General features: G+C 45.8%; 1 protein-coding gene across 1 annotated transcript; it reads left to right on the top strand.

Moving 5' to 3' along the window:
* The first annotated feature begins 3,738 nt into the window (after positions 1–3,738).
* On the top strand, positions 3,739–15,397 carry NEK2 (NIMA related kinase 2). The gene is made up of 8 exons (XM_035010492.1): positions 3,739–4,047; positions 4,923–5,140; positions 5,435–5,675; positions 8,001–8,083; positions 8,783–8,909; positions 9,802–10,018; positions 11,464–11,589; positions 14,561–15,397. The coding sequence occupies exons 1-8, from the start codon at positions 3,952–3,954 to the stop codon at positions 14,785–14,787; spliced, it is 1,335 nt and encodes a 444-aa protein (XP_034866383.1). The 5' UTR covers positions 3,739–3,951; the 3' UTR covers positions 14,788–15,397.
* Positions 15,398–26,812: the final 11,415 nt, after the last annotated feature.

Below are 26,812 nucleotides of genomic sequence, written 5' to 3'. Positions count from 1 at the left end.
CACAAGTCAGCCTTGGGTACACTCTCCCTCCTTGAAATGTGGTAGAGCTCGGAACCAAACACTATTTGGTTTTCAAAGATAAACTGCTTCTCATCGTATTCTTCCCTCGCTGCCTGACGTTAAATCCAAAGCTGTCTCTTAGCTTGCATCTTGCCCTTCTGTTTATATGAAATAGTGTATCACTATTAGGGCCAGTCTCCATAACACCTCATTCTTTTTTTCTAGAACATGGTTATCTACTCAGCACATACGATGTCATGCGCATTTTTTCGGAAACATATTTTAGCTTCTGATTTTTATAAACAAAGAATCTCTCCTTTTTTTTTTTCTTTCTAGAAACCTTTATTAAGCCCTTCAAAGAATTTCCATAATCCCTGACTTCAGATTGCTCCTGGGAATTGTGGAAAGAAAACACACAAAGCATTTGTCTGAGGTTTGAAATGTTCAATATGCAAATCTCAGAGTTTCCTGGCAGGACAGGCCCCTGCAGGTGGACTGGTGTGCATGATGGACTCTCCTCATTTACTATACGGTGATTTACAGCCCTCTAGTGGGTCTTTCATGTAACATTAAAAGGGAAGCTGAGGGCATCGAGGTATGGCTTTGTTCTTTTGTTTGTCACTTCATTTGATCCTCCCTCTTTCCCTCCATTCATTCATTCATTCATTCAATGTACAAATGCCAGTGGAGTGCCCACTTATGTTCCAGGTACATTTTAAGAGCTGGAGATGCGGCAGTGAACAAAATAGACAGCAACAAAATCCTATGCATTAGTTACTTAAGACAAAGAAGACAACGAGTCTTCTTGTCTTAGGGACTCTACACTTGTCTTAGGGACTCTACACTCTACACTTCCTCTCACATTTGGGGCAAAGATCAGGAGCTTGATTTTGAACATGTTAAGTTACCCACTAGTCTTCCAACGAGCTTCTCTTCAAAATTAGTTGGTGTGTCTGAGAAGAACCCTGCAGAGCACTTGTGAGCAGAACACACATAGTGCAGATAATCTCTTTATTTGGGATTTCACCACATTTTAGTTAAAACTAACCACATGAGCAAGAAGACTGTGAAGACAGTGAATTGGACCCTGGGTGCGAGTGAGAGGTTTGAGCCTTGGCCCCGTTCTCATGGAACTGCTCAGCTCTTAGTTCTCTGTTAAATGTTATCTTGGTTTCTGTCTCCGTTCTCTATTTTCTTAATTCTGACCACAATTTGCAACGGTTGAGTTTCTCTGTACACGAAGCCCACAAGTACATCTACCTCCTCCACCTTCAGGGCTGCATGTGAGTCCTACTCACTAGGGTATCTTCGGCACCTGGCAGGGTCTCAGTTTATATTTGTTGAAGGATGAGAGTTTTTGTTGTAATAGGTCAGAGAAGATAGATATACATGAGAAGCTAGTGATATAGACTAGTATATGGCATATTCTGAATGAGTAAAAAACACAGTTAATTCCTCTTTTAGGAGACCACCGTGGGTTGAAGGCAGTCGGAAATTTTCAGGGAGGAAACTGGGTGCAACCCGAGTCTTAAAAAATTGGTGGAAAATGGAAGAAGGAGAGAGGAAGTGAAGGGGGAGGGGGTGTTTCCTGTAAAGTGTTTCTGATTGGCCTCCGCAGGCTTCTCTGCCTCCAGTGGGCTATGCTGGGCTGTCCTGCCCCTTACTCCCACCCAATGGTGTGGACTGACTCTGGCCGGTCGTTAGGGTTCGTTATGCCATGCTTATGTCAGTTTTTTCTTCATCATTGTGATCACGGCCCCCCTGTCTCTTCTCTAATGAACATCTAGCATATCAATGCCTATCATCACACCTGGCCCCTAGTAAGTGCGCAATGAATATTTGTTGAATGAACATATGTATCTAGACGTCACTCTCCATACTCCTGGGATGGCCGTCCCCCAATATTCTCTGCCACAGGGCTGGGGCATTTGAAACATGAATACTTCAGGGCTCATTCCAAATCCTTGCATGATTAGTAATAAGCTACTTTCTCATACTTTCATTTAACAAGAATTTATCGCATGCCTCCTTTTACAGGACTTATGTTGGCTGCAAGGAGCTTGGAGCTGAGCTACTGCCAGACCCTGTAAACGAATAATGATAAATAATAAGGGAAGTGTTGATTTATGCACAACGTGGTCTGTGAACACTGTAGGTGGGAAAATTGCTTGTTTTAGCATGCTAGAAGAGGCTTCTAGGGTATAGGAAAGAAAGCTGGCATTGAGTATTGAAAGACAAGTTGTGTCCTCTGGACAGACATGGGGGGTGAGGGAGTGGTTAAGGGAGTAGGGTGAACAGTATGCCAGGCAAATGGAGTAACAGGTACAAAAGTGATGGGGGGCGGGCTGAGAAAGTGTGCCAGGTTTGGGGAACTGGGGCAAAGCATGAGAGCAGAAGAGTGGCCAGAGAGAAGGTACAGGACTGGACTGGGGGAAGGCCAGCCAAAGAGCCCCATGGATGTCACTCTTGAAGAAGTACTAAAATAAAAAAAAATACAACGCCAATTAACTCAGACACTTGTGGCTCCTTACATAACTTTTGAAACCTAAATTGGTCCTATTCCCTTGAGGTAAGACAGTGTCCTTGAATGTTACTTTAAAAATGCTTCTGGCTGGCAATTCCAATTATGCTATATTCAGTGCGTGTAAGAAATTCCTTATTTTAAACATAAAGAGGTTTGTAATTCTTATTAATAGAAAATCCCTTTCAACTCCATGCTGAACAGATATTTAAAGAAAATTGACCTACATACGCGCTGCCAAACTATTAGCCTTCTGGTAATGGACTATTCCTCCACCCAGGGCTGGCCCCCTCTCCCAGGTAAAAATGGGACTCTTTGATCTGAGTAGGTGAGCTGGGCACCCAGAAGAAGCTATATCTTATGAAGTATTGTCAATTAATTATGTGTTTGGCACCCCAAATAACCTATGTGGTAGTCTTTTCTAATAAAAATTTTTTTGTAGGCGTCTTAAAGGTAAACCTGACTGTCTCTGCCGGAGAATCACCATATTCTCCTGGGTGTTCCAAAACACCAAGGAATATTCTACGCTGAGGTTTTGCATACATCCTGTGCATGTTAAACAGGACTCTAAATGTAGTGTTCAAAAATATAGTCTCTCTATGATGACTACACCCTAAAGTCACGTGTAAGCTTTAAATCATTTCTATGAGTATCCGCTGTTTTCAAACTGATTCTTCTCTTCCTGGCTGTTGGACCTAAAGCAACTAATCTAACTCTTCTGTGCTTCTGTTTCCTCATGGGCAAGAACACCAATTCCTGCATTATAGGTTTGTGTTGAGGAATAAATGAGACAACACATGTAAAGTGCTTGGCACAGTCCCCAACCATGGTCTGCACTCGTTCACGCTTTAGTAGAGGTTCTGTACTTTGCATCCCAGCACTCAGCTCCCAGCACGTCTTCAGTGACCCCGCCAAGGCTCAGCGTTCAGGAACCTAAGAGGAGGGCGTGTGCGGAGGAGAGTGGGTATTGTGAGGGGTCAGAGTGCAAAGGTCAGAAGGTAGCTGGTGGCGGCAGCGTGCAAAGAAACCCAAGGAGAGGTCTCCGGACTTCGATTACCTTGGCGACCTCAGCGGGAGGGACAGACTTGCGGAGACCCGCCTACACCCGCTTTCTATCCCCCGCCTCCTTTTGGTTTAGCTCCACCCCTTTCTCCCGACGAGGGCGCGGGGCGGGGCGGGGGAGGGGAGGCCGACGCCGACAGCGACGCCGACGCGGTTGCCCAGCGATACGCCTTTCCCAAGATGCCTAGGATGTTGTGTTCTTTCAACCAATCAGAGAGGCGAAGCGACTTCACCGCGGGCCAATAGGCTGCCAGGACAGGGCCCGCGTCGGTTAAACCGGGCTGGAGACTGGAGCGGCTAGATAGGTAGTGTGGCTCGCAGTCCGAGCCGGCGGAGCGACCTGCAGGAGACCTGCGGCGGGCCGCGCCATGCCCACTCGGGCGGAGGACTACGAGGTGCTGTACACCATTGGCACGGGCTCCTATGGCCGCTGCCAGAAGATCCGGAGGAAGAGCGACGGCAAGGTGAGCGCGGGCCACCGCCCTGTCTCCGCCCCTGCAGCGGTTACGGCGAGCGTCCTCGGCCCCTGGGATGGCGGGGGAGCGAGAGGCCTGGGGCTGTGGGTCTCCAAGGCGGGGTGCCTGGAAGAGTTCGTCTCTTCCAGGTCTGTGTCTGCCCTGGGTCGCTCAAGAGCTGGGAGACTGCGTCTTTTGAGATCTCTCTCTCTATTTTTTCCTTTCTCTTCCCTTTTCCTCCTTTTTCCTGCTTTGACTTGCTAAGGGCCTCCCATTAGTGAGTGACAGGTAGCTGAGTCTTGAGGTCTTTTCAGAGCAGTCCTCTTGGACATGGGAAAGAGGCAGGGCCAGCAGAACCTGGAGATTTTGTCGTGCAGCCAGAACTCATTTAAAATACCCATTCTTCGGATTATTGGATTCTTATTTCCCAGTTGTGTGGGTAGATCTTATACAGGAAGAAACAATGGAGAGGAAACTGCCTGACTGCTGATGGAGGGATCTTTACAAGATCTCTACAAGGTCTCTCACCCTGGAAAAGTTTGACTGGTTGGAATGATTAGGAACTTTGACTACCTCTGCTCCAGCTTTGACCAAAGTACCTTCTACCAACCTGCCACAAAGCAACTGAGGGTAGGGTGTTGGAGGAGGCCTAATGTGCCTCATCCCCCTCTCTCCCATTGCATCATTTACTGCTTGAAATTTAGGGCAAAGTTATGGAAATAGACGCAGGGGTTCCTAAGTTCATTGAACTAAATTAGATGATAATGACCGTGTGAGCTATTTAATAGAGAAGTGACTTTTTAAAAATTTTTAAATTTTAGAATGTTCATTCTTTGTCTTTGAGTACAATGAGTTCATTCATACCTTGGAAATTCTTACTTCAGATATTAGTTTGGAAAGAACTTGACTATGGCTCCATGACAGAAGTTGAGAAACAGATGCTTGTTTCTGAAGTGAATTTACTTCGTGAACTGAAACATCCAAACATTGTCCGTTACTATGATCGAATTATTGACCGAACCAACACAACACTGTACATTGTAATGGAATATTGCGAAGGAGGGGACCTGGCTAGCGTAATTACAAAGGGAACAAAGGAAAGGTAAATTAATCTTTTAAACTTAAGCTGAGAATGGGCCAAGTTTCATTTCTGTTAAGCACCCTGTTGTAGGATTGGGGATCAAGTACTTAGTAATGTGGGAGATTGTACTTGTATTTGTTTAGTGGATCCTCAGTACTTTAGAAAATCCCTGGTGAATCAACACCCATATCTCATATTGAAAATAAGAGTTTATTTCCCTATTTGTACACTTTGAAAACTAGATACTTCACATTATCCCATCTTTTTAACGGTTTTGTTCAGAAGTTATATGCTGTATAACTGCTTTGGTTTCAGACAATACTTAGATGAAGAGTTTGTTCTTCGAGTGATGACTCAGTTGACTCTGGCCCTAAAGGAATGTCACAGACGAAGCGATGGTGGCCATACCGTGCTGCATCGGGATCTGAAACCAGCCAACGTTTTTCTGGATGGCAAGCAAAACGTTAAGCTTGGGGACTTTGGGCTAGCTAGAATATTAAACCATGATACGAGTTTTGCAAAAACATTTGTTGGCACACCCTATTACATGTCTCCTGTAAGTACTTCAGAATTTAGATACTTTTTAAACATCCTAATGCTAAGCATTCAAATGCAGGAAAATTGAGGTTTTGTTCATTTGTTTGCTTAGTAATATACAACAGCCAAGAATTAATAATGGTGCTCATTTTAAATTTACATTTTTCCAGATGGATCATCAAACTGTTAAATTCCTCTATATGAGTAATTAAAGTGAAGCTTTTTTTTTTTTTTAAGATTTATTTATTTATTTGAGAGAGCGAGCATGCAAGTGCATGAGTGGAGGGAGGGGCGGAGGGAGGGGCGGAGGGAGAGGGAGAGAATCTCAAGCAGATTCCCAGCTGAGTGCAGAGCTCAACTCAAAGCTCAATCCCAGGACCCTGAGATCATGACCCGAGCTGAAACCAAGAGTCAGACCCTTAACCGACTGAGCCACCCAGGCGCCCCTAAAGAGAAGCTTTTATTGAATGACTTTCATGTGCCAAGTGCTGGGATTACAAAGATGAAATGGGTTTTGTCTCTGGCCTCAAGAGCAACATTTCCCAAAGTGCCATGGGTCCTGTACACCAGCTTGGACTTATTTGGAGGGTTTGTTTAAAATGCAGAGTCCTGGGCCCCAAACCCGGTTCTTGCACTCTGCTTCCCTCCACCCCCCTTCCACTTTTCATTTTGGACTCTGCCTTTTAACAGACTCTCTAGATGATTCTTGTGCATGGAGATTCAGATCTCACTTCAGAGAACATGTTTTTAAAGTGTTAACTCCGTGTACTTGTGTGTTTTTTTTGTTGCCTTTCTGGCAATGGAGCTGAAGCCCACCCACCTTATGTATCCCTTCCCTCTGTTGCTGGATATTTTGTTTCCAACATTTCTTACCCTTCTAAGGAGCCCTGCTCTGCATGCCTTTGTGTGAATTGTTCTTTCTTCCTTTTTGGTTATTTCCTTGGCATGTGGCTCTCAGAACAAAATTGCCAGAGAAAAGGATATGAACTGTTTATGACTGTCTAGATATTACCTGGTGGCCCTTTTTTTTTTTTTTTTAAGATTTTATTTATTTATTTGACAGAGACACAGCGAGAGAGGGAACACAAGCAGGGGGAGTGGGAGAGGGAGAAGCAGGCTCCCCGCTGAGCAGGGAGCCGGATGCAGGGCTCGATCCCAGGACCCTGGGACCATGACCTGAGCCGAAGGCAGACGCTCAACAACTGAGCCCCCCAGGCGCCCCTACCTGGTGGCTCTTGAAAAGCTTGCAGCAGTATGTGCTCTCACCGATGTGTTGTATATGAAATCTGAGCAGATCAAGATGGAGATTTATTCACTTTTTTTTTTTAGCCGTTCATAAACATTTCCAGGATTTTCCAAATCTTTTTGAGTTATTTTCACCAATCTGACTATAGTATAAAACTTTGCAAATTAACAGTTTTTTGACTAAGATTAGACATTGCCAGAACTGTGTCATTTTCTCAGTGTATCAGATTCCAAATAGAAAAGCCTTTAACATAAAGGAAAATTATCCAGAAGTGGTTCTTGGAAAATTTTGAAACCTGTGTAATTCTTTTGTTCCTTTTCCCTCCTGCCCTTGTAATCAGATCAGTGCATCCCTCCCTAATGCATTAATTGTCAGGAAGTGGTATCAGACTCACCTGCTGGGAGTTTAAAACACTAAGAAGCTTCCTGAAGGTTTTGGTACTTGATTCTGTGCCCTCTTGAGAATAAGAACTATGGTAGACTATTACTGTATGTGTGGGAGACAGGCAAATGATTAAACTAGAAAATGAGAATCGTAGTTGATACTGTGATTTATACTGTGGACTAAGGGGAAAATATATAAATGGATAATTCAATTAGCCATTTTATGTCTATATCACTTAAATGTGGGCCAGATATATGTTTTGGTTATTCTGAAATTTTCTCTGGTTCTTTTAAAATGGAGTTTCTAGATTATGAATGCCTTGAGGGTAGAGGTTTGAATTATCAGCACCTGATCTCTTGTAACACAATAACATTTGTGAATGAAAAATAAGTGATTGATTTATATGGGACAAAGTATATTAGGATAAGATCATTACCTTTTCTCCATTATAAATTTGAAGATAAAATACAAAGTACTATCTTTTGTTATTATGATACAAGATCTGACATAAACTGAATGAGCCTTTTGCATTTGATATTTTTGTTACAGATATAAAATATTTATAATATAAAATTTTTTCCTTTTTTTTTTTTTGCTCTGGGTCAATATTACCAAACTTAAAATTTCCATTTTTGTCTCACGTCATTTTTTAAGTTTTAAAACAATATAAACTTTTAGCTCTTCTTACATTTTTACCCTTTTCTCCCCCTTTAGGAACAAATGAATCGCATGTCCTACAATGAGAAATCAGATATCTGGTCACTAGGTTGTTTGCTGTATGAATTGTGTGCATTAATGTAAGTATGATGAAGACAGATTTCTGGTCTGAAGTTTACAGTCACAGAGGCTTGTCACCTTTCACTGGGTTCAGCTTTTTGAGCGTCCATATGTATTCAAGTCTGAAAGACTCATACCTTGGGTTAAAATTAAGATAGATGGGCAGGTTAAAAAATTATTTGCAAATTAGAACCAGCCCTGAGGCTGGTTCACACTTTTAACCTGGCTAGATGCATCCCTTGCTAGACTGATGCTTAGCTCAAGGGGAGAGCACATAGGTCAGGCCTATGGAAATGAAACAGAAATCTAGGGGAGAGGTCTGGGGGTCTGGAGAACAAGAAAGAGCTCCCATTCTTTTCCTTTTTTTTTTTTCCCTTCTAAACTATAGAGCACTGTTCTCAGCCAGGGAGTGGGGATACAGTTTTGCCCTCCATGGGACATTTGATAATGTCTGGAGACATTTTTGGATGTCACAGCTAGGGACAGCTACTGGCATCTCATGAATAGAGGCCCAGCAATACTGCAAAACGTAGTAGGATGCATAGGACAGCCCCCCTAACAAATATATGACCCTAGATGTCTAATGCCAAGGTTGGGCAACTTAGCTGAGGAGAACAATCCCAGAAGAAGCATATATACAAATTGGAGCTTAAACTGTGGTTTTGATTTGGTTCCTATTCCGTAGTTTCATTTTTACATTAAAAACATTTCTCCCCCAGGCCTCCATTTACAGCTTTCAACCAGAAAGAACTAGCTGGGAAGATTAGAGAAGGCAAATTCAGGCGAATTCCCTATCGTTACTCTGATGAATTGAATGACATTATTACAAGGATGTTAAATTTAAAGGTAAAGAGTATAAGATTATATTGTCTGTTTCTATCTCTCAATTACATTGTGGAGTAGTATATTTTCTCTCTTGGAGCATGGAGACTGAAGAAGCATTAGCTGTATTTCCTTAACTAAATCTACTCTGTTAACGCGAGTGAAAACATGTAAATTTGGCAAATTGTGCCTCCTTGCTGGCCTACCTTCTGTGCTCTCTTTATGTCTCCTCCCTCCCTCTGCCCTGCTAACAGATGGTAGCAAAGCAAGATTGCAGAAAAGCTCCAAATCCTCAGTTCCCTTGTCTACCTCAGTGTGGCAGGTGGCAAGGGAAGGGGCCACAAATGACTTCATTACCCTGTTTCTCTCTCCAAATGAGAGATTAGAGACCAGAGATGGGGTTGGGGAGGGCTGGCTAGAAAGAATCGAGGGGAAATAAAGAGATTAGGTGGAAAAAATCTGGCCATGGGATGGGGAGGGAGATGTCCTAGGGTCAGGTTGATGTAAAGCAGGAGTTCAATGCTGTGGAATTACAAAGAAGGATAATGGTGACCTAACAGGACTGAAGGTCAGTGAGAGGATCTCACTTAAAGTAGTAGTAGAGATGCAAGGACGGGCCGTGCCTTAGAGCAGACCTAACAGTGCCACCAAGCAGCAGCTCAGGAATTGAACTTTTTTTAGAAAGGCTAAGGGGGAACAAAGGTAAGCTCACATCTGCATTACCTTGTGGACCCAGAACCTCATGGGTTAATAAAGCCCCCAGTGAACTTAACCTTACCAGGTGTTTTAAGACCCATCCATAAAGGAGTCCTTCCTTTCGTCTTGGAAATGTATGCCGTTTTTCATGGACCTGCTCTTTTAGGATGAGTATCGTGTTATGAAATCTGACTATAACACTGAACATTTTTTCCCCCAGGATTACCACCGACCTTCTGTTGAAGAAATTCTTGAGAATCCTTTGATAGCAGACTTGGTTGCAGAAGAGCAAAGAAGAAATCCCGAGAGAAGAGGGCGTCGATTAGAACCAGAGAAGTTGCAGGACTCCAGCCCTGTCTTGGGAGAGCTGAAACTAAAGGAACTGCAGCTACAGGAGCGAGAGCGAGCCCTCAAAGCTCGAGAAGAAAGGCTGGAGCGTAAGTCCAAATGGGGGCAGAGCTCCAGAGAGCTCTGGAGGGTTCTTTTGATGTGTGTGAACTGTTTGAAAGGAGTATTTGACACGTGTGTGTTCTACTAGAACATTCTTCCAAATACTTGAGAAACCAAAGTACGTCTTGTAAAATAGTAAATGAAGCGTGCTGGCACCTTCCTGCTGAGACTCCTTTTCTGAGCTCGGTCGCTCTGACCGTTGGTTGCTGACGGAGATGACCCTAACGCAGTAGCCTTTACACGTTCCTGAGGAGCTACTTTTTCTTTCCCTTCCTTCATAGGTTTATACCCTATTTTTTTTTCCCATTGTAAAAGAGGGTTTTCGCATTTGCTGCCCTCCGTAATAAAAGCCATCGCTTTCCATTTCTGCTGTGACTGATCCAGCACAGTCCAGGTGTAAAATCCTGTCGCGTGGGGGACTCGATACGTTCGGGCAACTCAGTAGAGCGCAAGGTGTTCTGGGTCCGTAAAACATTCTGATGAGGATTAACTGATCAGGTGCTAATGAGTTCTTGATGTTGAAAGTCGTCTACTCGCCTCAAGTACGAGCCGCTACCCAGGTTTTCGCCCGATGCAGGGTAGTAACAGCCGTGAGCTTCTTGTCAACATTAAGGGACGAGGGAGGGAATTACGACCGTCTCCTGCCACCCTCGCGGGTCACCGGATTTTGCTTCTGCAGCTTCATGCCCTGTGCGGACTATAGATAGGTTTCTGTTTAAATGAACTTACAAGCATCCAACGCATTCGTCCGTTTTTACTTCCTGATGACGGTTGTTCCTCATGACGGTCGTATAATGCCTTGAGATACGCTTTCTGCGGAAGTATAACCTGTGCTTACCCAGAAACCTTTTCTTGATGCTTCTATCAAAAGATTTTGTAAAACAAACAATCCTTTTATTAAAACTTTCCCCAGTGTTCTGTAGTTTCTTACAGCAACTGAAATCTGAACTTTCTGAATTCTGGGCCATGGATTAAAAAATGGCCTTTGTTGCTAATCTAAAGAAGTACCTCCTAACTGAGTTGTGGTTTTTTTCTCTTCATCCAGAAGAAGAAGGAGGGTTTGTTCTGTGCGGTCCGGTAATGCCCAGAAAACGGACCGTTGCCCATTCTCAGTAGAGAGCAGAGATGACTTTAGTTGTTTATTTTCCCAAATGAGTTCCTCTCAGACAACATGACCAAAGGTTGATACTAACTTCGTGTTTGTGCTTAAACGGGTCCTTATGAGAAAGCCTAAGACAGCACGCCACACACTGAAGTGCTGAATTAAAACCTAGCACAACAGGTTGCCCGGGGTTTCTGGTAAGAAAACTTACCCAGCGCCAGTGAGGTGCGCTGGTCTTAGTGATGAGAAGCGGCGCGATGACCAATTGTGAACTGTCTTCTACCCACAGTCTCTGCTTAACATCGTTCTTGTCCCCTTGCCTTTTTAAAGAGAAGGAACGGGAGCTTTGTGTTCGGGAGAGACTGGCAGAGGACAAGCTGGCTAGGGCAGAAAGTCTGTTGAAGAATTACAGCCTCCTGAAGGAGCAGAAGTTCCTGTGTCTGGCGAGCGGTCCAGGTATGAGAATCGGCTCCGCCAACAGAAGCCCCACAGAGGAAGGAAGGGCACCAGTATTGGTGCCGTGGGGCTTTGGTAGCCCTTTTAATTGATGAAATTTCCCATTTTAAGTTGGAGTTCATTGACTACACACATTTCAATGGAAATAATGATTCTGTGATAGCAGTGATTTACTTCATGGGTTCATAGACTTGAGGCAATGAGTCGTCATGATTTCGTCTTCAATTTTATTTACCTCATCAAACTGTGTGTTTTTTTATACTTGTTTTTAAAAGTGAGGACATTCTTAAAAATATTGTGCATTTCAGATTTTTCTCTCGGTATATTATCAAAACTCGACATTTCTCTCCATTTTGAATCAGAAATCCCAGCATTTTACTCCTGCCATGTGAGCAGATCATACGTGCCACCTCCTTTACAGAAAGTATGGCTTATGAGGGGTGATAAACCGACTGTAGAATAAGCCATCACTTTTGGATCTTTGCTAAGACCGCTTCACATTGAAACGTGTGTTTGTCGAAATTTGGTTGGTTGGTATCTCCGTGCGCTGTTTGTGTTCCTCGCGCTCCTCCGTGTCGTGTGCAGACAGGGCCCTGCCTCTGTGGGCCCTGTGCCCCCGCTGTGCTCTGAGAGTCGCAGCTGGGGTGCACGGGCCTTCTCCAGTCCACAGATACTCTCCATCCAGCTTAATCTACTCTTGAAGATGATAGAAAATGCACAGCGCTAAACCTCTTTTCTCTAAATTTCTTTTATGACACAAATTATTTTTTATAGAGTGTTTTTGTTGCTTTTAAAAATTGTGTATCTGAAGTTTCCAGTGAAACTTAGGCAGAGTTCTTATGGCCTCTCCCGCCACGGAGGGCAGCATGGGTGAAGACTGTCCTTTCTATCTGGAATTGAGAGAGAATCCGGTCACTTCAGTGAGCATGGCAGCGTTTTGTATCTGGAACAGACCAAAAAACCTACTTAAGTTAGTTTGATGGTTATAACAACATTAGAGAGCTAAGTGATGGAAGTAAATGAAACAAGAATTCTATAAAATTTGGGCATCATCTCTTTGGAAATATCGTTTTTCTCAATATTGCTACCTACCATTTCAGTATTTTTAGAATGTTTATTCCAGCTTTTCTCTTTATGCCACCCACAAAGACAAAATAGGCTGAAATTATGATCACTGTGGTAGAGCGAGGAGACATTTTTATCTGGGTGAGATTCACGCATCAAACCCGTTGTCCAGAATTCTCGAAGGTCCTGCCGGGTCTGCTCCTCCAGGGAAAGAGCTTATTTACTTCTTGCCCTGAGAGTCTTCGAACAAAGGCTGAAAAGAGCTAGAGCAGGATGATGTGTTTCAGTATAGGATAGAGAAATAGGTGTGTATATATATACATAGAGAGAGAGAGGTGTGTCTACCTCGATGCGAGTCATGGCGAACACTTAAAATGAGCTGTAGGAATCAAGGACCCCCCCCCTGCCCAGAGCTAGGAGCTACTTGACGGCAGCGAGCACTAAAAGCACTGAGCACATCAGTCATAAACAACAAAGCAGGGACAAGTGGGTGCCCTTGTGCACTCAGGACAGTTGGAAATAGCCTCTCCCTGCCCTCGGGCTATAAAATTCAGATCAGAGTAAAATGTGATACATCAAAATCATCCCAGTCAGCAGCAGCATCTCTGTAAATGCTCCTAGTCTATTTAATGGAATGTGAACTCATGTTCTACTTAGTGAAATACGAATTCTTTTTCTAAACACTTCTTTCTTCTAAAACTACCCCATTCATCAGATTTACAGTGTACGTTGTCAGTTTATAAAGACAGATATTTGTGATAATAAAGGTGGACATCTCTGAAACAGTAGAATCAAGGTCCAAAAGCCACTGAGTCTGCTTTGCAGCTGGAACACGCACGATGTATGAAGTGGGAAGTCCCAAGACAATTGGAAGGCAGCGCTTCTCTCTGCAACCTGCCCCGACCCTGGCCCCGACCCCCGACCCCAGGACCTTTCCATTTCTTGGGCCTCGAGCATCTCCTCCAGAGAAACACCTGGCTTCTCACTTCCTCCCTTGCATCAAGTCTCTGCTCAAAAGTCACCTTATTATGCAGCTTTCACCCCTGCAAACACCACCCAGCCCTTCTGTCTCCCTCTCTCATTGTTATTTCCCCCCCATATCACCTCAAATATTCCTCCTATGTGCTTGTTTACTTGTTTATGGTCTGTCTCCTCCTACGAAAATGGGGCCTTTGTTTGGTTCACAATGTCCCATACAAAGAGCTCAGTAAATATTTGAACATAGTTCCTTTAAATGAACACAAAGGAAAAATAGAAGGTTTCTGGAATTCAAAACTGCAAGTCCCCAACCCCCAGATAGTTCCGTCAGTAGCTAATGGTGTAGCCACTTCAAGTACATTTTTCTTCATGTAAAAAACACAATTCACATTTTTCACTACACCATTAACTTGAATTACCGTGTCCATGCTGTATTTGCCTAGGTTCTTTTTGAAACAAGTTTCTGCTCAATTAAGCTGCTTTGAAATAAGTGTTCTTGAGTATTTAACCAAAACGATAGGTGTTCTCTGTAAAAAAAAAAAAAAAAAAAAAAAAGCTTCTGCTTCCTTACTTTTGTGGAAGTTATGTGTTCTAGGTAGAATAGCACTTGCTTTCAAGAATAGAGATAAATCACATTGATTTCCAGAAGTTTTACGTTGTGGCCTGTAATCCTCAATGCACTTAACCTTGAAAGAAGAGTTGGTTGTTAAGAGACTACGTTCCTTCGCACATTCCAGAATTGTTTTTCAATGCTATGGGTTAAAAAATGAATTGATTTCTTCCAGCATCATGCCCCTAACCTCCTATCCCAGAGAAAATCACACAGGTCCCCAGATTTCAAATGTGAACTGAAAGAATAAATATTTTTGAGAAGTCTGATAAATATGGAGGAGTTGAACTTAAAACCCTTTCTCTTTTCTTTCTAAAGAACTTTTCGATCTTCCATCCTCAATAATTAAGAAGAAAGTTCATTTCAGTGGGGAAAGTAAAGAGAACGTCATGAGGAGTGAGAATTCTGAGAGTCTGCTCACCTCCAAATCCAAGTGCAAAGACCTGAAGAAAAGGCTTCACGCTGCTCAGCTCCGTGCTCAAGCGTTGTCAGATATTGAAAAAAATTACCAACTGAAAAGCAGACAGATTCTGGGCATGCGCTAGCCTAGCAGAGAGCCCCAGAGCTGTGTACAGTGTTTAGCCTTGCCTACCCTTTAAAGATTGATATTCAACTGCTGTCGCTCTACATACTTGGTTCTATGAGCCATGCCTTTCTGTATAGTGAGCAAGATATTTTGGAATTGCTTTGGTTGTTCTGCAACAATTGTACGAAATGTCCACACCTTTAATTTTTCTTTCTTTATAGAAAGAATGACATTTTCTTGGTTGGTGGGGCTTTTAATCCTGTGTGTGATTACTACTGGAACATGAAACATGACATTCTAAATGTTGGGGGAAAATAATGTTAGGAAAAAAGTACCCAGGTATAGCACTTAGAAGGTTTAAACGACTGAGTGGTGTTCTTACAGTTGTGGTGCCCAGATGTAAGGTTTTAAATGTTCTTGAGCTTAGAGAACCTAGTTGGGTACAAATCGGCCACGAATACTGTGACCTCTTGCTTTTAAGTGTCCCGTTGGTCTGCGTGGAAATCTGTCACTTTTTGTGAAATTCATCACTGTGATGTCTATATTCTTCCCTTTTTATTCTATTTAAGAGTGTTTCAGCTGGCTGTCATTTACCACCTGTTTCTCACTAAATAAAAGCATTGTTTAGTTTTCCTATATTTATGTCTCTTGCATTTGTTGATCTCTTAGTTCAGGGCGTCTGTGTGTGTGGTTCATGGGCACTAGCAGGCAGAGGAGAGAACTCCCGTCTGGCAGGCACTCACGAGCGCTGTGATGGTATTTTACTCTCCATCTCATTAATCCGTCTAAGCCAGTCCTGAACTAGGGGCCACTTTGCCCCCCAGCGGACATTTGGCAATCTTTGGAGACAGAAATTGTAATAGTTGCGGGGAGGGCACTTCTTGCATCTAGTGGGCAGAGGCCAGGGGCGTTGCTAAATGTCCTATGATGCACAGGACCACGCCCACCACAAAATATCTATTAATAGTGCCATTCCTTTTTCTTTCTTTCTTTTTTTTTTTTTTTTAAATAGTGCTACTCTTGAGAAATCTGATCCAGGCTAAAACTTGTTGGAACATACCCAACCCTTGAGGGAAACTTAGTTTTGATGGATTCTTTTTTTACGTGTTGGACTTAATATGAATCAGCAGGGCTTGCTGTGCCCCGCACAGTTTGTGATGTTTTCCTAGCACTGCTAATCTTTTCGGCTTCATGAAATAAGACCAAATTATGAAGGGTTAATAATAAATGGGAATATTAGCTCTTTTATTGCTGGTTTATTACACAGTTGATCATGCAGTTCCATCAAAGACAAATGATATTATCGAAACAATCAGGAACTAGTTTCCATGGCTTTAGGGTATGCCCACAGATTAAGCCGAATCGGACCACTTTGATATAAATGTTGAATATAATTTGCAGGGCCCAGTGCAAAATAAAAATGTAAGGCTCTTTGACCAAAAAGCAGGAAATAGATACCATCAAAAGTACATGAAAAGCCTTGTCCTTTCTTCCAAGGTCTCTCTGCTTATGGTGGTGTAATTTAATGTTTAAAGTAAAGAAAACATTGTAAATGATTAGCATGAAGTTCAGCACTCTTTTATATTGTGCCATGGCAGTTTTTTTTTTTAAGATTTTATTTATTTATTTGACAGAGAGATAGCACAAGTAGGCAGAGAGGCAGACAAAGGGAGAAGGAGAAGCAGGCTCCCTGCAGAGCAGGGAGCCCGACGTGGGGCTCGATCCCAGGACCCTGGGATCATGACCTGAGCCGTAGGCAGCCACTTAACTGACTGAGCCACCCAGGCGCCCCAGTGCCATGGCAGTTTTAAATGCAAATAGCAGATTTAGTGCATGTGTAAAATCATTGACCTATAACTTGTCTTTTGTGGCTCGTCTGGGAGGGTGCCTCAAGCTGAGCATAAGGGACACACACAGATCCCTGTGACTGGCGTCTGGGGACCCCTGGCTGGGTGCTTGCCCCGTTTGTTGTCCCTCCAGCCTCCTGTCGTCCCTCCTGCTTAATGTCAGGCTGGAGCAGCCCAGCCAGGCATGTCCCCCTCAGGCCTGCTGCCCCAACGTACGGCAGACAGGTCATTCCTAAGCATCCTTACACCTCCAAGCTGGGATTTTCCTTGTACCTGGATAAGGGATACTGTATCGCCCCTGTCAAGGCCTCCAGTGGGTCGCCCACCAGCCATGCCGTGGAGCTGCCACCCCAGGAGGGGAGAAAGGTACTGGGGGGGCAGTTTCCGTCATGCCCCGCCCTGCGATGCCTCAGGCCACAGGTCCCCACCTCTCCCTTGCCCACGTGCAGGCCCTCTGGGAGCAGAATGTGGCAGTGGGCATGAGGGCACAGGCAGGGAGGGGAAGCTGGAGGGGGCCTGGTGCCCTAGGGAGTGGGGGAGCTGGGAGCGGGAGGCAGGCCCTCGCACGATCTGAGGCTCTAAACCCCTATAGGTGCCATTGTCCCATCAGACTTGACTTTAAAAAAACATACATCCAAAGATACAATTATTCAAACTTTCAAGATTGCGAGCACAGAGCTTTAAATCCCGGGTCCCGGGCCCTTCTGAGGGGCCTGTGTCTGCACCGGTCTCACACTCATGAAATCGGCCCTTTCTTTAGGAAACTCCCTTCCTACCTTAGGAAAACAATTTTCTTTTCATTTTTAAGTCTGTGATGAGTTCTCCCCACCGCAGACTCCACCTTCACTTTCATTCCTTCTTCCTTCAATCAACAATTATTGGGCACCATCGGTAAGCCAGGCATGGGTTTCAGGTGCTGAAGATACAGTACTGGAGAAATCCTGAAATCCTTGCCCTGCTGGAGATTCCATTCAAATGGGGCCAGAGAGTAAACAAGCCCATACCGGGTGTGCTAGTGCTAAGGAGCAGAATGACGCAGAAAAGGGGCGCAGAGAGAGCCGGGGTGTGATTTTAGAAGAGGTAGTCATTAGTGTGTAGGATGAGGAGGAGGCTGACTGTAGGTTAGGGTTTAGGTGGGGCTGGGGGAGAAAAGGGCGAGTTTTGAGTGACGCAGGGGGGAGAGGGCAAGAACACGCCAGGAGGGAGGGGCAGCTGAGCACAACTGGGAATCGCAATAGGACAGAACTTGAAAATAGACACTTGGAAATTAAGCACAGACATTTTAACCTGCTGGTGCATCCCCTGTCCCACTCTAAAGCTAATAAAACCTTGCCTCCTGCTCACCTCTAAAGCTGGGAGCGTCTGGGAGTATTTGGGCAATGACAGCCGATTAGAAGGGGCTCTCTGCTGGCGGGAAGGGGAGAGTCCTCCCGGGTGTTTCTCTGGCAACTCTAAGACCCTTCTAAGATGCTGTGCTGGACACCAGTCACACACTCACCATGACAGACGTTCCGTATTCCAACAATGAGCTCTATCAAGCACAGTCTGCTTTGGAAAAAAGGGTCTTTGGATTTGAGGGACATTCAGTCGCTGTTGTGAGACAGCAGGCCACAAGGTGGCGCCACGGTCCCGTTGGACCAGTCGTCCCGCACTGTCCCGCAGCCTTCGCAGTTGGTCGTTATCGAGAGATTACTTGGCAGGCTTCGGTTAAATGTCTTATTCCTATCATTTCACCCGATCCTCACAACCCACCCCCCACCCCACCCCCGAGAAATAGGCATCATCAGCGTCACATTCGCACGGGGAAGCTGAAGCTCAGAGATCTCAGCTGGGAAGAGGCACAGCTGGTTTCTGAACTGTTTTTGACTCCGAAGCTCATGTTCTTGATTATAACCCTCCACTGCCTGCCTGCACAAGACAGCAAAAGGTCAGTTTTGTCCCCAAACCGTCTAGTTTCCCATAATGATGGTAACCGTCCCTGGGCTTTACCCACAACATTTGCATGACGAAGGAAGGGGGTGGGAATGGAACTGGCATGGTTAGGGTCCGGTGGCCTTCCAGATCTGTGTGCTAGGACAGACAGCTTAGTGTTGGGGGACAGAGGCTGAGAGGTGGCTTTCAGGTGACCCCAGTAGGACCCCAGGCCGAATGGCTTTAGACTAGTTGCCTTACCCCCTTTCCCCAGCATCTTCCATTCCTCCTCCTGGCGCCCCATTTCCTGGAAAGCCCAGCCTAGATGCCCAACGTCCTCTGCTGCACTCCGGCCCGCCCTCCCCTGAGGTATCTTATGTTTCCAGGTGACCTTCCTCCTTCCAGGACAAAGTCCATTCCTCTAGGCCGCCTGGATCCCTCAAAGACTGGAGTGAAGTCTGCCCCCTACAATGAACTGAGGATGAATGTAAAAGGTGACACAAGGCAGCCGTTTAAAAAAGAATGAGGAGACTTTCTGTGTCCCATCAAGAGAGAGGATGCTTGTTCATCGTGACTGGGTGGCTGGGAAAATAGGGATCCATCTTGGACGGATGGCTTTCACAGCGAGGAGGATGAGGAGAGCAGCCCTCCCAGGTGGACGCGCATGCGGATGGCTAGCTGATGGAGTCTGGGGGTGTGAGGCCGGCCTTCCCCAGCACCCTGGCTCACTCTGCCCCCTCCCCCAAAAGGCTGGGGCCAGTAGGGGCACCCTTGCTTACTTCACCGAGGCTCCTCTCCTACATTTCTGAGGCCACAACTGCGGCAACTCTGTAAAAAATTCTCACAGTACGGAAGTATATATAGTAAAAATTAAGCAGTAAAAGTTCTGTCACCCATAACTCTACTTTCTCTCTTTCTTTCCAGAAGTAGCTGTTAATCGTTTGGTGTTTGAGGTTTCTTTCAAGACCTCTTTCAAGCCCTGTCAAGACCTTTTGTGTGTGTGTGTACAGGGGGTATTGGGGTGGGATATCTCTGCGTATGGGGGTCTGTGGGGTGTGTGTGTGTGCGTGTGTGCATATGACTATGTGTGTTTAAAACACACAGATTGGATCTTAATACATACACTGCTTTTTCATTTGCTTTTTTCAATTAAAAATATTTTTTTTCTTGTTGGTACATATAAATTCCTTCATTCTTAAATAGCTGCCTTGTGTCATCTTCTGCATTCATCCTAAATTCATTCTAGGAGGGCAGGCTCACTTTGAGTCTTTGAGGGTACCAGCTTGCCTGGAGCCCCCAACAATATGGGGAACACACAGCATCTGCCTTAAGATCGTAGGGCCTTGGGGGCGAGGCGGGCACACAGCACTGAAACAATCACACATTCCCACAAAGCAGTTTGCCTCCTCCATCCACAGAATCACTGGCCCCAGCTCTGCCCTCAAGAAGCTTCATGGTCAGTTAACTGGGGGAAATAGTGGACATAGCATCAACAAGCCTACGCACTAGCATCTGGCTGCTGGGCAAATCCCCATAATGCCTGGTGGAGAGTTCTAGGTCCCAGGACAGATCAATATGAATCTCTCCTCTGCTCCCTCTCAGCACAGTGTTGGCCCACCTGCCCCGAGAGCCACGTCCACGTGCTTCCTACAGGTGCGCAACTCTGAACACCAAGAGCCGAGACACCGGACTTAGTACTCAGCCGCTGCCCTCGGCTTGCGCCTCGAACCTCTCTGAGGTTCATTTTCCTCCTCCGGAAAAAAGAGCCTGTGATCCTGGTGAAGATTAAGTGGGACGAACTGTAGTCAGGGACCTAGACCTGTATCTGCCTGTGAGTTTCTTCCACCTGGCTTCAGACAAGATTGAGAGTGGCTTATAAAGAAAAGATGGGTTTTAAATAAAATGCACATATGAAAAGTCAGGGGGAAGCGTGGAGGCAGGAATGAGCCACTCGTGGGGATCACGCACAATTACACACTTACCATTGTTGGGCCACAAATTTGACTTGCAGCTTCCCAGCGGCCAAAGCAAAAAGGGGGAAGTGCTTAGTTACCCCCTATAGGCCTGTAAGACACAGGCAGGTGCCTGCTTGCTCAGGAAGTGTAGAGCTGTCCGGGCACTGGGTGACAGGAGCTCTCACACCCTAACAGAGAGGAGGACCCTCCTCGGTGACATCTCGGCGGCGGCACGTGCAACACCGAGGCCCCGAGCGCTTCCTCGGGTCCCCGACTCCACGCAGACCGCTGGCATCCCGCACGCCCACATCGGCCAAAGCTACCGGAACCCGGGGAGCAGTCGGTGTGTTTGTCTCTTTCACCATTCTGCATCTTTGCCTCTTTCTTTTCTCACCCCTATGTTTGCAGAGTAAACCTTGGGGAGGATTGGGATCGTTACAGTAAGTACAGGGAGAGAAAGAAAGTCACCATTCAGCTTGTGACATGTGTCGGGCCAAGACTGCTGAGGTCCCATGAATATCAAGAACCAGGGCCTGAGGACCAGATCATAGGGCCTGACGTCAGGCAAGGACAGAAAGCGCCCAGGATGCGACAGGAGCAATTCTGCTGCTCAGACCTGCATGGGGCCTGTGACTCACCTGCACATCTTAGCAAGCTCCCAGGTGATCCTGATGCTGAGGGCCGGGGACCGCTCTCTGGTCGCACAGGTGAGAGGGATAGCAAGGCTTCAGCCCGAAGAGCTCCGCCATCCTGGCCAGGGAATTATGGGAGGAAGATGGGCCCACATCTGGGACGTGAGTAGCCAGACTCATGGGTTCGGGCCTTCCAGCTCCAGGATGCAGTCCCTGAGTGAGGAGGCAAGCTGAATAGACTGAGGGGTAAGGCAAAAGCTGAGGGTCCTTTGTGCCCTGATGCCCACTGAGAATTCTGGTAGTGGAATAGTTGAGGGCCGGGGGAAGCCAGGCTGGCTTATGGACCAGGCAGATGGCCACCTAGAATGGAGAGCCACGCGAGGGTCAGCTAAGGACCCACCACGACCCTGAGCAATGGCATGAGGATTACTAGTCACATTACTAAGGGAACTGAGAAAGCCGAAATGGCTCATTTGTGTTGAACTTTGAATTCGCTGAATATTTACCCAAACCAGTCAATTAATTAGCCTATTGAATGTTTCTCTCACTGCCCTACCAGGTGGAATTTGTGACAATATTAGATTCATTACAGGAAACCGAAGCCACAATTTTGCTCATCTGGGCAGAGTGTGTACATTTGTTATTGTAGCAGCAAGACGAAGATAATCTGTAATGCTGCCCATTAAATTATCTGTAGGGCCATTTCCAAGAACTCATACACAGGCAGCTTCCTCGTGGGATCAGCAGAGACACGGGGACACAGGGCTGAGGCTGCAGAACTGGGAAGGGGTGAGGGTTCCGTTGGAGGCACCCTGGGAAGGTGAATTTTGAGCAGAAGTCAGAAAGAGAGGAGATACCCAAATTGGCAGAGAGGGGGCAGGGAAGGGTATGAGAAGGTTTGGGGGGGTTTTTTTTCTTTAAGATTTTATTTATTTGCCAGCAACAGAGAGAGCAAGCACAAGCAGGGGGAGCGGCAGGCAGAGGGAGAAGCAGGCTCCCCGCCGAGCAGGGAGCCAGGTGTGGGACTCGATCCCAGGACCCTGGATTCATGACCCGAACCGAAGACAGACGCCTGACGGACTGAGCCACCCAGGCGTGCCGGGTATGACGAGGTTTAAGCAAAGCCTGGGAGAAGGTCTCGTTCATTTGTCCAAGAGTCTTTTTGTTTGTTTGTTTGTTTTAAAGATTTTATTTATTTATTTATTTGAGAGAGAGAATGAGAGAGAGAGAGCATGAGAGCGGGGAGGGTCAGGGGGAGAAGCAGACTCCCCGCCGAGCAGGGAGCCCGATGCGGGACTCGATCCCGGGACTCCAGGATCATGACCTGAGCCGAAGGCAGTCGCTTAACCAACTGAGCCACCCAGGCGCCCCCAAGAGTCTTTTCTTAAGTTCTTGTTGTATGCCGGTCACTGAGCCAGGAGCTGGGAATTCAGAAAGGCATTCCATGCCTCATGTGGCTCATTCTCCAAGGAGAGAATGAAAGCAGGACAAGGCTTCCCTCCTACCCTCCACATGGAGAGTGGAGTGTTCAAAATGCTCCTGCTAATCCCCTTGCTGCCCCCTCTCCTCTGCCCTTCACCCTTGGAAAGTGTGGGGTATGGATGGGGGATGGGGGCAAGACCCTTGCGGCATATCCCCTCCCCTATTCAGCTTTATCCTGGGAAGAAGGGAGTAGCCATTTTTTGTATTTAGAAAGACGTTCCCCAGGTGACATGCCCCCACCCCCACCCCTACCACACACACACACACACACACACACACACACAGGCTGATGTGTCTAGAGCCCAAAGTTCAAGCTGGGGCATGAGGTCAGGTGGCCTCAGCTGCTGGGAGCAGGAAGACAACTCGGAAGACCTGTAAAACCTCTTGTAATGGATTTGGGTTTATTACCATATTTTGCAGAATTTTCCAGTGGCAAATTCACTTTCATGGAATGTAGCCCCTCGTTCTATAGTGTGGACCCTGGGAGGTCAGAGAAGAGAGCCAGCCTGTGGTCACGCAGAGCCAGGACTCACGGGGCCCCTGTCAGCCGGTCCTGTTCTCAATCACTCTGTGCAAGACTTCGCTAAGGCTCCCGGCTGTTCTCCAGCACAAAGGAAAGGATTAATTATTAATTTTTATAACAACCCAGAAACTGATATCTGTGAACCACGAGCCCCGACGCTGCTTTTCCAACATCCAGCCACTCAATCATAGTTTCAGCTGGGTCAGCATAACAGTCTCGTAACCTCAGAAGAACGCCGCAAAGGCCTTTACTGGCCTCTCCTGAGGGCGAAGACCAAGTTCACGGGGAGCGGTGATGGCACAGGAGCTGATAATGCTCTCTAAGAAACCGAGATGGCCTCCCCACGTGTCTGAGCCAGACCTCGTCACAGTCCCTTTCCTGGAATGAATGGTCTCTTACCCTTGTGTTACTGTGGATTCCAAAACACTTTCACAAATACCACCTCAGTTGACCCCCAAAAGATGCTATCACTGCATTGGGCGGATATGTTTCTCCTGAAGAAGATAAAGATTCAGAAGTGAGTCACCTAGGGTCACACAGACCCGAGGGCTTCTGTCCTCGGCACCACCCACCTAGAGGAAACTGTAGCTGGGCCGGCCATCAATCTATCTCTGTCTATCTATCTATCTATCTATCTATCTATCTATCTATCTATCTACCTATCATCTATCTATCTATCTATTTAAGATTTTATTGATTTATTTGAGAGAAAGAGAGAGAGCACAGCATAGGGAGCCGCAAAGGGAGAGGGAGAAGCAGACTCTCCGCTGAGCAGGGACCCCACCCGGGGCTCAGTCCCAGGACCCTGAGATCATGACCTGAGCCGAAGGCAAATGCTTCACAGACTGAGCCACCCAGGTGCCCCTGGGCCATCCTTTTAATGCAAGGGTGTTAATTACGGTCCTTAAGTCTGTTTGGGGGGGCTGTCCATGAATCCTCTGGAAGTGTTGGCAGCATTGGGGGCATTTTTCTGAAGGTCCAGTTTTTTGTTTTTTTTTTTTCACTAGACAGACCCCAAACAGAATCACTGCTTTCAAATAAGCAGCGAAAACCCCTCTGTGCCCCTGCCTGTGGCCATTGCCACCTGATGGAGCCCGCTCTTGCTGGGCCCTGGGGTTTGCCAGACAGTCATGGCCGGGAGCTGAGATCAGGGGTTTGCTGCCCTTGAATGGAAGGCTGTCCATGCAGTAAACACCAGGCCAGAAGATTTGTATGCAAAAGGTCCCATTTACAACAGCAACACCAAGAAGTAAAGTATACAGGAAATGCACAGTGCTCATAAAAATTTTACCAAGCTACTCTGCGGGGCATTAAATATATGGTAAAACATCACATCGAGAACTCTATGGTAAAATACCATTTGCCCAAATTTATAAGTTTGATGCAATTCTAATAAAAATATCTAAGGTTTGTAAAATCTGACACAAGGCGTTTGCATGGAACAATTCAGCTGGAAGAATAAATGGATGAATAGTGTCACAAAATTGCTGGGGAGAAAAGAACAGAGTGGATCTGTACTCCCAGATATTAAGATACATTATATATATTGTACACCTGAAACAAATGTAATGGTGCATATTCAGTATACTGAAATTAAAATAAAAAACTTAATAAATAAAATACACTATAAAGTTTCAGTGATAAAAACAAGGAGGAACAAAACAAGGACAGGCAGCTCAATGGAGAAGAAGAAACCCAGGAAGAGATCTTATATATAAAAGGAAATCAGTAGTATATGATGAATGTGATGAACTAGATCCCTACCTCATCCCATGTACCAGGTTAAATCCAAAATTTGTGTCTTTATAATAAGAAGGAGATATAGCTCCTGCCTGTAGCATAATGAGGGGTTATGCGAAGTAATGTGTATAAAGTTCTTAGCCTCGTGTCCAGTTCATAGTACCTACCTGATAACTAATAGCTGGTATTATTGTGTTATGATTAATCTAGATGGGGTGTAATTCAAATGTATAAAGACAAAATCATAACATTATTGAAAGTTCAAGCAAATATCTGATCTCAAAGTGGGAATGGTTTCTGGGGAAGCAGAGGGAGAAGCCAGCAAAGGTGGGATATGCCAAGAGCCTTAGAATGTTCTTACTCCGTGACCCAGAAATTGCACTTAGGAGGTTTATCCTAAGTATGTACTCAGATAAATGTGCAAAGATGGCTATTAAATATATTTTTTTAAGATTTTATTTATTTATTTGACAGAGAGAGAGACACAGCGAGAGAGGGAACACAAGCAGGGGGAGTGGGAGAGGGAGAAGCAAACTTCCCACGGAGCAGAGAGCCCGATGCGGGGCTCGATCCCAGGACCTGGAATCATGACCTGAGCCGAAGGCAGACGCTTAACGACTGAGCCACCCAGGCGCCCCTAAATATTTTTATAAAAACAAAAAGTAGGAACAACCTAAATGTCAAAAAGGAACGGTTAAAAAAAAAAGAAGAAAGTTTTCTGTTGAAATATACAATGGTCTGCTAGGCAGCCATTAAAAACTAAAAATCATGTCAATGAACACGAATCGACTGATTTGGGGAAATGCTTAGGTTAGAATGCTAACCATGACCCAAAGTACATATATAGTATGATATCTCCAACACCAAAATATACACCAAAACAGTTATCTCTGTTTGGTGGGAATAATGTGAGGGGGTTTTATTTCTTTATTTTTTTTTTGCAAATTCATTATATGAAACCTGCTTCTTTTATGATTCTACCAAATATCATAGGGTTTTTTTTTTTACCATCTATTTCACAATTAAAAAAATTAGTCACTGCCAGATAATTTGTGCTTTTAAAAGTTCTCTACTGAACAGAGATTTTACAAAAAATACTTTTCCATCCTTGCCTCTCAAACTGGGGCGTGTTTGGGGTTTTTGCTAACTGGCCATCACAAGAACATGTTCACAACTCACTTGAATAATCTTCCTCTAGGCATTACCTTTTTTTTTTTCTTTTTTAAGATTTTATTTTTAAGTAATCCCTCTACCCAACGTGAGGCGCGATCTCACAGGCCCCAGGATCAAGAGTCCCGCGCCCGGTGCTCTACCGACTGAGCCAGCCAGATGCCCCGAGTCGTTAACTTTCATGGTGAAAGAAATCCAGACAAATTATGGGAGAAATACAAGATGTTTATAATTTCTGTTTTGAGCTGGAGCGGGAGGCCACACGGCACGGACCCCCCCTCGACCCCTTGGAGCAGGTCCCGTCCACGCAGAGACGGTGCGCTGGAGGCTTGAGAGAAGGTAAAGCCTGTCGCCACCCCCGGGGCCGGAGGTGGCCCACGGTGTGCCGGGCGTCCCCAAGAGTTCAAAGTCTCGGGTGTCACAAGTCCCCGAGCCAAAGATTTCCCTCAGGTGGAGACTCGCTTCCCAGAAGCCTCCAAAACAAACAGCGATAAGCAAATGAGACGCGAGGAGCGGGCAGGCAGCCAGCTTGGGGCTGGAGGCCAGGCTTGGGTGGCGTGAGCCCAGAACAGACCAAGGGCTCTCACCACACTGGCCTGTCGGGGCAGCTCCTGCCCGAGCAAGCCGTGCTCCCTCGGGCCGCGATCCCCCGAGCAAGCCGTGCTCCCTCGGGCCGCGATCCCCCGAGCAAGCCGTGCTCCCTCGGGCCGCGATCCCCCGAGCAAGCCGTGCTCCCTCGGGCCGCGATCCCCCGAGCAAGCCGTGCTCCCTCGGGCCGCGATCC

This window comes from Mirounga leonina, unplaced genomic scaffold (assembly GCF_011800145.1).
Source record: "Mirounga leonina isolate KUSES-001 unplaced genomic scaffold, KU_Mleo_1.0 Mir_154, whole genome shotgun sequence".
Taxonomy (NCBI): Eukaryota; Metazoa; Chordata; class Mammalia; order Carnivora; family Phocidae; genus Mirounga; species Mirounga leonina.
This window is presented reverse-complemented; position numbering and strand designations above follow the sequence as displayed.

Coding starts and splice junctions, on each gene's coding strand:
- NEK2 (XM_035010492.1), top strand. CDS start 3,952: ATGCCCACTCGGGCGGAGGACTACGAGGTGCTGTACACCATTGGCACG. Junction 8,084..8,782: donor TATGAATTGTGTGCATTAAT/GTAAGTATGATG, acceptor TTTCTCCCCCAG/GCCTCCATTTACAGCTTTCA. Junction 11,590..14,560: donor GTGTCTGGCGAGCGGTCCAG/GTATGAGAATCG, acceptor TTCTTTCTAAAG/AACTTTTCGATCTTCCATCC.